Genomic DNA, 15,086 nt, shown 5'->3' with positions numbered 1-15,086 from the left:
AAGACCCTAGAGAATACAATGGTGGTCGTTGCAAATTTTTGTCTCACACGGTATTTGCGCAGCAATTTTTCGAACGCTTTTTTTGAGGACATTTTTTTTAGCACAAAACAGTAAAGTTAGCCCAATTTTTGCATAAAGTGAAATATAAAGTTATGCTGAGTAAATAGATACCCAACATGTCACTCTTCAAAATTGCACATGCCCGTGGAATGGCGCCAAACATCGCTACTTAAAAATCCCCATACGCTTACATTTTTTTTTTACTGGTTACATGTTTTGAGTTACAGAGGAGGTCTAGGGCTAGAATTATTGCTCTCGCTCCAACGTTCACGGCGATACCTCACATGTGTGGTTTGAACACCGTTTTCATATGTGGGTGGGGCTTACGTATGCGTTCGCTTCTGCATGCGAGCACATGGGGACAGGGGCGCTTTAAAAAAAAAATTATTATTGTTCATTTTACTTTTAGTTTGACATTTTTTTCCCCAAAAATTAATTTTTGATCACTTTTATTCCTATTACAAGGAATGTAAACATCCCTTGTAATAGGAATATGGGATGACATGTCCTCTTTACAGTGAGATCTGGGGGTCAATAATAAGACCCCACATCTCACCTCTAGGCTGGGAAGCCTGAAATAGAAATAAAAAAAAAATAAAAAATTCTGGCTTTGATCGTATTGGCGAGTTGGTAGAAGCATCGGAGGGCGGCGGGGGGGGGGCGTCTATGGCTGGGTATTGCAGGGTATCTCCAAGTATTGGCGGGGTATTGCAGAGTATTGGCGGGGTATGGAGGGGTTAAATTCGGTGAGCAGCGATGTGGGCACTGCAGATGCAGCCCACAGCGCTGCTGACACCGATCTCTTCCCCCTCCGCTGTACCGATCGGTACAGAGAGGGGGAGGGAGGAACCGGTTTGTTTACAAGTGATCACTCCGTCATTTGATGTGGTAAACGGCCGCGATGAGCAGCCGTTTACTGTAATGCACCGGGTCCACTGGACTGGGCGGTCACGGATGCTCTCCTCGTGTGCGCGCCCCAGGGGGTGCGCGAGAGCAGAATTCTGGGAGGCCGTTAATTAACAGCCTCTCAGAGTTAAACAACCGCCCTGAAGCCGTTAATCGGCTATGGGCGGTTGTTAAGTGGTTAATTGATGCGATTTGGATCTGACATTACAGGAAGATTTCCCAGGAATTACCTGAATTTGCCTGGCAACGCGTGCCGACTTTCAGGTCGCTGTAGTGTGAAGCGGCACTTATGGTCCATTGTCACCATCAGGAAACTCTCCCTGAGAAATGTCATGCAACCAAAGTACACACATGCAGACAGGAAGTGGGTGCAAAACAGGGTTGTATGACATCAGCAACACTGACAAGCAACAAGGATGGGGAAAAAAAAAAAGTGTCAAAATACGTTTTTGTTTTTTTTAAATGGCAATTGTTTGATACACAGTGCTTCAGCAAAGAAAGCAAAGAAAATGAAATTCAACTGTACCATAAACTTTAAAATCACCTGCTGGCTCGTAAATCCAACAGTTGTGATTAGGGCCATAACAACTAATCGATTACCATTTTCATAATCGATTTATTGGCCAGTAATAGAATGGGGTAAAAAAAATAAAAATAAAAAGCCCTTTATAGTACAAAAAAAAAAAAAAAAAACAATCGCTACTGTAAATATTACTTTCACTGTTCCACAGTAAAAAATATCCCCTTACAGTAATAATTTGCTCTTTGTACTATAAAAGGGCTAATTTTCATTTTTTAACTCCATTATGTTACTAAACGTCTTAGGCCTGGTACTTTTTTTGGTTTCATATACCGTACTTCAATGGAGAAGCTGCAGAAAAGCATGTAATGTGTTTTTGCAGCAATTTGTGGTTTTTAATCCACCCAACAACAAATTGGCCAAAAGAAAGCATTAAAAAATGCAAATCACAGCAAAAAAATAAAAATAAAAAATCACATGTGCAAAAATCTAAACACACAGCAAAAAGCACTGCAGAAACAGATCAAAACGCAAACTGCATAGGTGTGTACTGAGCCTTATGCATCAATTGTTTAGACGAGAATATTCATATGAAAAATACATACGGAATGGGAAAAAATTGAATAAGCAAATAAGAGAATTGCATTCACGTTCCCAAGATAAAAACAGCGCTTGTAAGACAGTAACAGTGGAATCACCTTTGCAACTAACGCGTTTTCCAATGGGGTCCCCAGATGATGCCTAATTAGGCGAAAACGCGTTGGCATGCCAAGCTGATTCCACTGGTATTGTCTTTCAAGCGCTGTTTTTTTTTCTTGGAAATGTGAGAGCAATTCTCTTATTTGTTTATTCAATTTTTACCCATTCCATACGGAATTACGCTATGTGCCCTCCTCCTTTTTATATCTAATAGTTGGGCTGCCTGCCCTTTATCATCTTGCCTGCTGACATCCACTGTTCTGAACATCTCCTGGAGACTGCATTTACACTGTGAGCCTGAATTATCCCGAGTACCTCACAAAAGCCTGATTGACTCATTAGGTGTATACCTATCGGAGTTCAATCCCTCCGGTAAGCGACTAGTGACTTTGGTGGTGGACATTCTATCAATTTTCATTTATCTATGTGACACATATACACCTTTTTGATTTATTGGACTGTTATTCATTTTAGTGGACTTTGTGTGTTTTTTTTTTAAACAATAGGACCTGTGTGGTCCCCATATTTCACTTATGAACATCTATCTTCGTACATTTAAATTGTACACTTAAGTTGTATTTTCTATTTAGCGCTGCACTTTACCATTAGTCCTCATGCACACTGGACTTTTTGGATGTTTTTTTTTTTTTACAGCCATTAAACTCTCCATCAGGGGTTGACAAATTTGCTTGGAATCTAGGAGCCAGCTAAAAAAGTTAGGAGCCGGGTCGGTGACGGCGATCTGGACCTGTCCCTGGCCTGACATGGAGACGAGTGAGGGGAAGATCCCCCACCTGTCTCCAAGTCATTGCCCATAGCTCTTAGAGGGACATTTTGTTTTATTTTATTTTTTTCAAACGACAAATTTTTTTTAAATTGCATTTTAGTGTAAATATGAGATGTGAGGTCTCTCTGACCCCCCGGATCTCATATATAAGAGGACCTGTCATGCTTTTTCTATTACAAGGGATTTTTACATTCCTTGTAATAGGAATAAAAGTGACACACTTTTTTTTTTTTTTAAAAGAACAGTGAAAAAAATTAAAATAAAAGTTAAAATAAGAAAAAAAAAATGTTTTAAATGCACCCTGCCTCGCCAAGCTTGCGTGCAGAAGCGAACGCATATATGAAAGCGGTGTTCAAACCACACGTGAGGTATCGCTGCGATCGGTAGAGTAAGAGCAATAATTCTAGCCCCAGACCTCCTCTGTAACTCAAAACGTGCAACCTGTAGAATTTTTTAAACGTCGCCTATGGAGATTTTAAAGGGTAAAAGTTTGTCGCCATTCCATGAGCGGGCGCAATTTTGAAGGGTGACATGTTGGGTATCGATTTACTCTGCGTAACTTTATCTTTCACAATATAAAAAAAAAAAAAAATTGGGCTAACTTTACTGTTGTCTTTTTTTTTTTATTAAATAAAAAAATTTTCCCCCAAAAAAGTGCGCTTATAAGTCCGCTGTGCAAATACGGTGTGACAGACAGTATTGCAACAACCACCATTTTACTCTCTAGGGTGTTAGAATAAATAATAAAATTATATATATATATATATATATATATATATATATATATATATATATATATTATAATATATCTTTTTTTTTTTGTTTTGTTTAGGGGTTCTAAGTAAAGGGATGGAGAAAGAGAAAGATTGGCAGGCAATCCCATTAGCATTGTTGGTTGTAATTCCAACGGCCACCACAAGAGGGCGCCAGATTCCAGAAAGAATCACAGAAGGCCTCAAAGCCGGGGGCTCAATTACCGGCCGCCTGCGGCGCGGCCCGACGCGATCGCGCCGGGGGGGGGGGGGTCCACGGAGACGGGATACCCCCAGCTATGCTGCCCCAGGCGCAAGGTCGCTGATTCTAGTCGCCAATGCGACCTGGCGACCGGGTTTTGTCGAGCCCTGCTCTCCATCATGTTATCCTATGTGTCCATGCACAAATGGGCAGTTTTTGGCAGAGTTTTTGAACAGTAAAAAAAAACTCAAAAACTAGTGGGTTCTGAGAGATATTTTTCAGCTGTAAAAACGCTCTAATGCTGATAATCGTCGGATAACACTCATAAACGTCACTCACCAGCGTTTAACGTTTTTGATCCATTGAAAAAAAAATGTTTTCTTCAAAAGAGAAAAACCTGCTAACCCGGAAAAAATGCTAAAAAACACTAATAAACGCTATTGCAAAAACGTTGGAAAAAAAAAAAAAAAAAAACTCACTGAAAAGCTACTGGCGTTTTTATAACGTTATTTTAATGTCCAGTGTGCATAAGGCCTTAAAATGAATGTAGTTTCTGAACGAAAACCACATACACTGTCTGAAAATTCCTTTGACCAAGAAGTTTTCCATTTCTAAATTTTTTCCATCACTGTGTTTGAAAACTAACATCGATTTGACCCCACTAATTATATTTACCACTGCATAGGAGTTAAGAATACATATTTTTTATTATTTTTTTACATATTAAAGTGGAGGGCCACTCAAAAAAAAAAAATTGCCTAAAAATGTTCCTAAAAAAAATTGGAGGAAATGTTTTTTTAACTTACCAGAAATGCCTGTTGCTAGACAGATTGTCCTAATCTGCCTCTTCGTATTCTGCGGTGATCTTCAGTCTTCTCCTCGTCTTCCAGTGAATGGGGTGCAGTGTGTTCTGGGAACCGTCCCAGAACACAGCACGCCCCATTCACAAAGTGCTGCGTGACTTGCGCATGCACAGTAGGAAATAGGCAGTGAAGCCGCAAGGGTCCACTGCCTGTTTCGCTTAGTTGGAATGGTGGCGCCGGGACCCGAGAGCCAAGGGATGGTCGGCCGACATCACGGCAGCCAGGACAGGCAAGTGTGCTATATAGTGCTTGTAGCTGCTGACTTAATTTTTTTTTCCCGGCTGGCTCTCCCCTTTAACTAAATTATCCACCACACTTTTAAGGTTATTAACCAATTAATCGGTCAACTAGTCGATTATGAAAATAATTTAGTTGCAGCCCTAGTAGTGATTCACCTCTTACCCAGCCACGCGCAACTGATATTGGGTAACCCTGCATTCACTCAGAAACGAGGGGAATACAAGCCAAGGAGGGGAATACTAGCCAAAGAGAAGCAAACATTCCAAGTCCCCAAAACCACAATCTGATCATTATGCACATCCAAAAGCTTTTTCCTCTACAACATGAAGGCTCCCTTGAATTTTGTGAACTTTCTAGAACTAGAAGTCAGTGTGTGCCTTGAAAAACTTTAGGCCGCAATGACACCTGAAAGTTTCTGGAACACCAGAAATGCACAATGTGCTTGCGGCGGGGGTCATTGTCTCTTGTCACCCTAAATGTGGGTAGCAGTCCCTCGATTTCTTGCATGAAAAGTGTGCAAAAATGCAGAATGCAAAAACACGCTTGGCTCAGTGCCAAAACAAAGCTACATGAGCTGCTTTGACACATTTGTACAATGAAGGGAAGCCCATTAAAGTAAATGGACTGTCCTGTGTTGTCGCACAATCAACATGCCAAAAAACCTGGAAAAAAAATAAAAAATTGTGCCACACTGTGTTGCTTAGGCATGAATGCAGGGGAATTGCAGTCTGCTCACATAATTTGTAATAAAAACATCTTTGCCATTCTGAAGCTTTCCTCCGACCAGTGTTTGTACACACACACACACACACACACACACACACACACACACACACACACACTGCAGGGCCGGCTGCAATCATTTTAACTGTGGGCAGCTGAAGCTGTTGCCTGAATTTACAGCCACACAGAGGCACACCTCCAGCTGCTCTGCAGCTCTCATTGACCCTCTTATGACTCAAGCCCCCTCCCTTCTTGGCAAATTCTCTTTCCCAGAAAAGAAACAGGAAGTGGGCTGTATAAGGTATTTACTGGCAGAATTTTTTTTTTTTTTTTAATACTATCCAAACTTAAAACAAGAGCAGATTTAATAGATGAAAAAATGACTTTAGTTCCACTTTAAGTTGACCACATATGGTTTGAATCTCAGGAACTGGCTGAGATTCGAACTATTTATGGGCAGGCTGAATCTACCCAAGTTGATTGATAAACTTAGGTACAGCCAGCCTTCTGGATATTTTACATGTGATTATTGCTAGTGGCTGTAATTGCCACTAGCAATAAACACTGTGTTGTGTTCTCCAGGCAGGGACAGTTCCCCCCACCAAGAGAACACAATATCTCTACAGGACGGATTCCCCCCCATCAACACTGACAACTACAAGTTGAGACAGTAGAGAAATAATGTTTCAAAATCCACAAATCAAGTACAAAGTAGCAGTATGCACACTCAACATGTGATAAGCCCCAGCATTTCACTAGCCTCCAATACAGATGCACAGCCACCAACATTTTACATCAAAGACTAGAACACCTATATAGCTACTAACTAAGCACAATGTCTCAAAGGCCCCTAGGCAACTATAAAAAAAAAAAAAAAAAACAAAAAAAAAAAATCACGTATGACTTTTTTATTATAACGTAAACACGATTAGAACATGCAACACAATTCATAATAAAATTAAAAAGGGAATTCCAGGTATGGCTGTTTTATACAAAGTTACATTGGTCCAGCTCGGGCATATGCAACACACATGGCTGATGCTTCTGGAAGCTGGAAATGACTGTAGTAGACAATCGCTAGTCTAGAGATTTCCACCAGCTTCTGGATCACATGCCAAGAGGCTGCCCTGGTGTATTCTGATAGCAGGTGGTCAGCTGCCTGGCAAGGGCTTCATTTAGAGAACACTTTGGATTCTCCGAAAGGATGAGGTGGAGAGCACAACGTCACCACCCTACTTCTCCACCTTGTCCAATCAGAGAACGTTTCACATTCATTCATGCAAAGCATTTTCTAAATGGTGCATGTGCTGAGCAGCCAACTTTAAGCTGCTCAGCATGGGATCCATAAGCGAGTGGAGATCACTAGACTAGCGATGTCTACTACAGGGATTTACCAGCTTTCAGGGGGATCAGCCAGTTATGGTAGATACCAGGGGATACCACACTTATCTTTTACCACGTCGCCAGTCTCTGACCACCTCCTGAACCACGTCCCCAGTCTCTGACCACCTCCTGTACCACGTCCCCAGTCTCTGACCACCTCCTGTACCACGTCCCCAGTCTCTGACCACCTCCTGTACCACGTCCCCAGTCTCTGACCACCTCCTGTACCACGTCCCCAGTCTCTGACCACCTCCTGTACCACGTCCCCAGTCTCTGACCACCTCCTGTACCACGTCCCCAGTCTCTGACCACCTCCTGTACCACGTCCCCAGTCTCTGACCACCTCCTGTACCACGTCCCCAGTCTCTGACCACCTCCTGTATAAAAATATTTTTTTTAAAAACAGTCATTTTCGGTATCTGTTTTCGGCCTAGTGTATTTTTCATTTTCGGTATCAGTTTCGGCACCAAAAAAAACATTCGGTGCATCCCTAAAAATAATAATATTCATACCTGGAAATCCTCTTTAAAGCAGTGTTGAACCAAAAAGCAAACATTACATTGCAGCGCACCAATTCTTAGATGTGAAGGCTGCATTCATTTCCTTTGCAGGGTTTACTTTCCATTTTCATCTGAAGATCCAGCCAGTAAGTTTGTTTTGCAAAAGAACAAGCTCTCTTCCAGGTGTGCCAGTTTACAGGAATGAGACAAACCATTTAACACCAGCAGGGGTACTTATAGTGATCAGCTTTTATCATCAAAAAGGAAAAAAAAAAAAAAAAATAAGTTTGCTGCAACTGCTTAAAAAGTTATACAAAAACAAATAAAAAATAAAGGCTCCAGGTTCTCGCGACTGTTTTCTGTGTACTCTACACAGTGTATGCACTATGCAGCGCAGAGCCCCAGCTGATTTCTAGGCATGCTGAGAGCCACACACCGGAGAAAGTGCATGCATATGTACATGCAAATCCCAGGAGACAGGTAGCAATGCTCCTTAAAGTGGAGTTCTTTTTTTTGTGTATTAAATGTCTGCAGCTACAAAAAGTATAGCTGCTGACTTTTAATAAACAGACACTTATCTGTTCCACAGTCCAGTGATGCGGTAGCATGGAGCGCTGCTCCGCTCCTCTCCTCGGTGCTTCCATTGAAATTGTGGGCACCTGGCCGTGACAGCTTGCGGCTTCACGGCCAGGCAGCACTGTGCTCTCCCAGTGAACAGGCAATCTTCTGGAACCGATCATGTGTCCCAGAAGATTCCCGAGAGGGAGGGGCCGCCTAGGGGGAGAGGAGGAGTCACCTAGGCTGTGGCATGTAAGCGGGCGAGGAGTGCTTAAAGCGAAAGTTCCACTTTTGGGTGGAATTCCTCTTTATAATTACTGCTGGCATCCAACTTTTGAGGTTTTATCCAGATGTGGACGGTGGAGCCGACTCCAAGGGAAAAAAAATCCTTCTGGCTCCTGCATTGGACAGACTGGCTCCTGAACTGTCCACCACCTGGGCACATATTGAAATTTTTCCACACTTCCTGCAAGTACAGAAGAGGGCGACAAATCTCTCCAACTTGGGACATGAAGAAAAACAAAAACCAACACATTTTGTTGAATGGGGAAGGGAACTTTTTTAAATTTTTATCGTTTCGATGTCTTTTCCTGAAGAAAACTTTACCCATCTCCATTTATATTCTTTTAAGGGCATTACAAGAAGTGATGGCAAAAACTGAAGGCTGGGTTCACACCCATGTGAATTGGATGTGAGCTTACACCACGTCCAATTCACAGAACATTTTAAAATCCATTTGTTTCAATCAGTTTGGTTCACATATGTGCGTTGCATTCGCACTCCACATTGCCCAAATAAGTGTGCGTTTTCTAGGCAGTGCCAATTGCAGGCACATATTCTTCTATGGGATTCGCAGATGCGTTGCGTTGCGAACACTGAATTCTCGCCCCTCCTCAATATGGGGGAAATAGAGAAAACGGAACTGGAATTCGCAACGCACATGTGTGAACTCAGCCGAAAACATAAGGTGGGCTATACACCATGCAATTTCCTTTCTCCATGGGTTGATGGAGGAAGCTAGCAGAACACAATGATTAATGTTGCCGGTTATAACCGGCAGCACTAATTGTTTAGGAAAAACCTGAGACAGGCTATCGCCTCCGCATGCGCCGTAGACAGCGGCGCGCAGGCGCACTGGGTAAGCCGTAGATCGTGGCGATATGCCGCGAGTGTCCGCTCCTGTGCGCATGCGCGGGAGTGACGTCATCGCTGCTCCGGCGAATCACAGCGCCGGAGCAGCGAGTCCCACCAAGAAGATGGACACTCTGAACTGTAGGGGACAGCGGTGACATCGCTGGCTCCTGTGTCAGGTAAGTGACACATAATGGGCTACTATGCGATGCATAGTAGTCCATTATGCTTTACCATTGCAGGGAATCAAAGAGGAAGTAAACTCATCAGGGTTTACTTCCTCTTTAACCAAGTTCCAGGGTGGCGGCCTCCTGCGCAAGAATGTCATCACTCCCCACCGGCCAATGAAGAGGCCCAAGACCTGCACTTAGAAGATGCTGGACAGGGAAATTTGGAGACTTTTGTTCCGCTTTAAAGGATAAGTTCACCTTTTGTAATCTTTTCCACTCACCTAATGAATAAAATTCAAAGTACTAACAATTTATAAAGCCATCCATAACTCTGCCCTCAGCTACATCACTAATCTAGTCCCAAAATACCAATCTGCTCTGTTTGGGCCTCCCAAGACCTCCAGCTCTCTAGATCCCTTGTCACCTCCACCCATGCGCACCTACAGGATTTCTCCAGAACTTCTCCCATCCTTTAGATTTCCCTACCCCAATCTGTCAGACTATCTCCTACTCTATCTTTAGACAGTCCCTGAAAAGCCTTCTTTAAAATAATACACCGTTTTACTTCCTCCATCATCAGCTATTACCTTTGGTATCAATTGAGCCTCCCTTTTTATAGATTGTAAGCTCTAGCGAGCAGGGCCCTCTAATTCCTCTTCTACCAAATTGTAATGCAACTGCAATGTCTGCCTTTATTTTGTTAAGCGCTGCGCAAACTGGTGGCGCTATATAAATCCTGTATAATAAGTTACATCCATATACATGTTACCGCCACAGACCCCTCCCCCAGTCTCTGTTTTTACAGCAAGTGGGAGGATCTTTTCCCTGTAAAACAAAAGTCCCAAACTATTTTTCTGCGACAACCGTTCACAGGGCTCCCCTGTTCACAACACGCCACTGCGTGAGAATCACACACAAAACCACAGGAGCATTCAAAATTTGAGCGACTGCAACTTGATCTGATATTCAGTGCAATTCTTACTGTGTTTTTTATGCTGCGTGCATTTTATTGTAGAAGACTGAACTTTATACACAAAACTGACAAGAACACAGGTACACGCGGTTCAGGAGTGTTTCCATAAATCTATAGGGCCAAAACCACTCTGACTGCACCACAGTATCACATGTATCCTTTCCTAAAATCTTCTGTGCTGCATTGATGTGAATTGGGCACAATTGCCAAGAATGTGATTTCAATTGTTGTGTGCGATTCCCGATTGCTGATATCACATTAGTGTGAACCCGGCCTAACACAGGAGAATGTTACTGGCCGGATCACCAGCTGAAAGGTGGGGGGGAGCTAAAAAAAAGGAAAACAATGCAGTCACCACATGTAATGATTGATGCACTGCAATATAATACATTTTTGGTTTCGGGTTTATTAACCACTTAAGGACCGCCGTATTGCCATTGTACGTCATCACAATGGCACTGGCAGGCACAAGCACGTACATGTACGTGCCTGCCTTCCAGCGGGTGGGGGGTCCGATCGGACCCCCTCCCGCTGGATACGGCGGTCCGGTTCGCTCCAGGAGCGATCCGTGATGAGGGGATGGCCGTTGGTTTCTGGCCACCCCCTCTGGATCGCTCCTGGCCAATGAGAAGCTTCCTCCCACTGTGTATTGTTTACACAGGAAGGAGGAAGTGATGTCATTCTCCTCGGGCGGTCTTTTTGACCGGACTACGAGGAGAAGACACAAAGTAAGTGTGCACCAACACTACACTGACATGTAGGTACACACAGGCACACAAACCCCCCCCCCCCCCCCAGTCACAGTGTCACTGATTGCATTGATCATTTCTTTACTGATCACTGCATTCAGTGTCAGTTGTAAAAGTAAAAACTGTCAGGGCAGTTAGTGTTAGGTCCAGGGTAGCCCCCTATCACCCCCCAATAAAGATTTAACCCCCTGATTGCCCCTAGTTAACCCTTTCACCCCCTTTTGCCAGTGTCACTAAGCGATCATTTTTCTGATCGCTGCATTAGTGTCGCTAGGTAGCTAGTTTTTTTTTAGGTTCATCGCCAGGTTTTTATAGCGCTAGGTACCCCGATATACTACCCAATAATGGTTTTAACCCCCTGATTGCCGCTAGTTAACCCTTTCACCAGCGATCACAGTATAAGTGTCACTGGTGACGCTGGTTAGCCAGTTAGTTATTTAGGTTCCCCGTCAGGTTTTTATAGAGCGCCAGGGACCCCCATACACTACCTAATAAAAATTTGAACCCCCTGATTGCCCCTAGTTAACCCTTTCACCAGTGATCACCGTATAAGTGTTACGGGTGACTGGTTAGTTTGCTTTTTATAGCATCGGGGCACCCACCATTTATTACCCAATAAAGGTTTAACCCCCTGATCACCCGGCGGGTGATATCAATTAGGTTTTAGGGTCAGGGTCTGCGTCGCCCCAGGCAGCGCTAGGTTAGTGCCAGTACCGCTAACACCCACGTGCAAAGCATAAACCTCCCGTAGTGGTATAGAATCTGAACAGATCAATATCTGATCTGATCAGATCTATACTAGCGTCCCCAGCAGTTTAGGGTTCCAAAAAAACGCATTGTTAGCGGGATCAGCCCAGATACCTGCTAGCACCTGCGTTTTGCCCCTCTGCCCAGCCCACCTAAGTGCAGTATCGATCGATCACTGTCACTTACAAAACACTAAACACATAACTGCAGCGATCGCAGAGTCAGGCCTGATCACTGCGATCGCTAACAGTTTTTTTGGTAGCATTTTATATTTAAATCCGGAAGGCGGTGCTTGGTTTTCGGGGTCCCGTACGCGGCTAGGCTCCCAAAAAGTCCCCCACATGTGGTATCCCCGTACTCGAGAAAAGCAGCAGAATTTATTTTGGGGTGTAATTTCACTTATACCAATAGCATGTGTGAGCAATATATCATTTAGTGACAACTTGGTGCAAAAAAAAAAAAAAGTTTGTAATATTCCCGCAATTTGTGGCAAAATATAAAATATTCCATGGACTCAACATTCCTCTCAGTAAATAGCTTGGGGTGTCTACTTTCCAAAATGGGGTAATTTTGGGGGGTTTTGTGCTATTTTGGCATTTTATGGCCTTCGAAACTGTGATAGGTAGTGAGGAGTGAAATCAAAAATTTGCACCCTTAGAAATCCTGAAGGTGGTGATTGGTTTTCGGGGTGCCGTGCACGACTAGACTCACAAAAAGTCCCACACATGTGGTATCCCCGTACTCAGGAGAAGTAGCTGAATATATTTTGGGGTGCAATTCCACATATAACCATGGCATGTGTGAGCAATATATCATTTAGTGACAACTTTTTGTAAAAAAAAAAAAAAAAAAATATTTTTTGTCATTATTCAATCCCTTGGGACAAAAAAAAAAATATTCAATGGTCTCAACATGGCCCTCAGCAAATAGCTTGGGGTGTCTACTTTCCAAAATGGGGTCATTTGGGGGGGGGGTTTGTACTGCCCTGCCATTTTAGCACCTCAAGAAATGAGATAGGCAGTCATAAATTAAAAGCTGTGTAAATTCCAGAAAATGTACTCTAGTTTGTAGACGCTATAACTTTTGCGCAAACCAAAAAATATACGCTTATTGACATTTTTTTTTACTAAAGACACGTGGCTGAATAAATTTTGCCCTCAATGTATGACTAAAATTTAGTTTATTCGATTTTTCTTATAACACAAAGAAGAAAATATCTTTTTTTTTCAAAGTTTTCGCTCTTTTTCCATTTATATCGCAAAAAATAAAAATCGCAGAGGCAATCAAATACCATCAAAAGAAAGCTCTATTTGTGGGAAGAAAAGGACGCAAATTTCGTTTGGGTGCAATATTACATGACCGCGCAATTACCAGTTAAAGCAGTGCAGTGCGAAATTGGAAAAAGACCTCTGGTCCTTAAGGTGTTTATTGGTCCGGGACTGAAGTGGTTAAATCTGTAAATAACCTTTTTTTTTTCTTTTTTAATCCTGGATAAAGGAAAGTTATACGTTTTTGACATCTGTGTCCTGTTGTGGAGATTTCCTTTCACTTCCTGTTCCAAAGCCAAAACAGGAAGTGAGAAGAAAACCCTGCAAAGTGAGGGAATGTCCCCAATGGAACAATTTCCACTGTTTTCCTGTTCTGGTGACAACCCAAAACTTAGGATTTTCTTTCACTTTTGTTGATGATAATAAATAGGATGAGAATCTCCAGAAAAGGTAGCAATAAAAACCTGTCAAGGGGGTCTAACTTCTCTCCAATCGAAGCTAATTTAGGTTTTCTCCTATAGGAACACAATGGAAGCCCTGTGGTCGGAGGTGAGACTCGACCCCGCGGACTAGTGGTTACACTGAGGCCGCCCCTCCCATACAGGAGACAATGAAGCGCCAGGTGTGGGTCCTCCATGCCGCGCACATAGGGCCCGCTCTGAGGACATGCTGGGACTTGTAGTTCGGCCCGCAGTCCGCCCACACACAGGCCTTCCTCTCTCCTCCCTAAAGCCCATACACTACAACAGCAGTCCGCCCCTCCCCCAGCCTCTCACCTGTGCCGCTGGCTTTTCCATTGTCACCCGAGGCTCCACCGGCATTCCCGCCACCTTCAGCCCCTCCGCTGTTCCCGTGCCCGGGATCGTCCCCGCTGGCCGCCTTGTCCGCCATCCGCACCCAGCGCGTGCACACACACTGACACTGCCGCTAAGACACCATACACTCCTCACTGCAGCGCAGACCACGCCCCTCAGGTGACCAAGCTGTGGAAAGACGCGACTTTGCGTCCGCCATGATGCTTACTGGCACAAAAGGGCAAAGTGCTACGTCATAGGGGCCGAGTGGCTTTTCCCGCTCTGTGCTGCGCGTGCTGTTATAGAGATTTGAGAATGTGTGCTTCATACATCCCTACTGGGCAGTAAACCAGGCCTTGTTTTCTCTCAGAAAATAGGCACAGGAGCCATGTTGAGGAATGTGGAATGTACAGGCCCCAGGATGAGCTGCACAACAGGCTAGTGTGCAACGAAAAATTAAAAGACCCCCCAGTACAGAGCCCCCCTAAATAAAGCTTCACAACCCTCACCACTCCCAGCCCTCACAAACAAAGCTCTCCTCCCAGTACAGAGCTCTCCACCAACTCCCTCTTACCAGTACAGAGCTCTAACTCAACTCTCTTCCCAGTACAGAGCTCCCCCAACTCTTCCCAGTACATAGCTCTCCCCCCAACTCTCTTCCCAGTACAGAGCTCTCCCCCCAACTCTCTTCCCAGTACAGACCTCTCCCCCCAACTCTCTTCCCAGTACAGAGCTCCCCCAACTCTTCCCAGCACAGAGCTCTCCCCCAACTCTCTTCCCAGTACAGAGCTCCCCCAACTCTCTTCCCAGTACAGAGCTCCCCCCCCAACTCTTCCCAATACAGAGCCCTCCCCCCAATACTCTTCCCAGTACAGAGCTCTCCCCCCAACTCTCTTCCCAGTACAGAGCTCCCCCAACACTCTTCCCAGTACAGAGCTCTCCCCCCAACACTCTTCCCAGTACAGAGCTCTCCCCCCAACTCTCTTCCCAGTACAGAGCTCTCCCCCCAACTCTCTACCCAGTACAGAGCTCTCCCCCAACTCTTCCCAGTACAGAGCTCT

At 44.1% G+C, this 15,086-nt stretch overlaps 1 protein-coding gene across 2 annotated transcripts in view; it reads right to left on the bottom strand.

The window, feature by feature from the left end:
- The window catches only part of BAX (BCL2 associated X, apoptosis regulator), a 118,923-nt gene extending 104,707 nt beyond the window's left edge, over positions 1-14,216 (bottom strand). Inside the window, exon 1 of one of the 2 annotated variants that reach the window (XM_077457126.1) lies at positions 14,008-14,216. In XM_077457126.1, the coding sequence (XP_077313252.1) occupies positions 14,008-14,122 (115 nt within the window). In that variant the 5' untranslated portion in view covers positions 14,123-14,216. The remainder of the gene's footprint in view (positions 1-14,007) is intronic. The other variant, XM_077457127.1, reaches the window with a different exon arrangement.
- Between the last annotated feature and the right edge of the window lie 870 nt (positions 14,217-15,086).

Source organism: Lithobates pipiens, unplaced genomic scaffold (assembly GCF_037356315.1).
Source record: "Lithobates pipiens isolate NorthernLeopardFrog02 unplaced genomic scaffold, aLitPip1_a1.2 Scaffold_27, whole genome shotgun sequence".
Classification (NCBI taxonomy): domain Eukaryota; kingdom Metazoa; phylum Chordata; class Amphibia; order Anura; family Ranidae; genus Lithobates; species Lithobates pipiens.
This window is presented reverse-complemented; position numbering and strand designations above follow the sequence as displayed.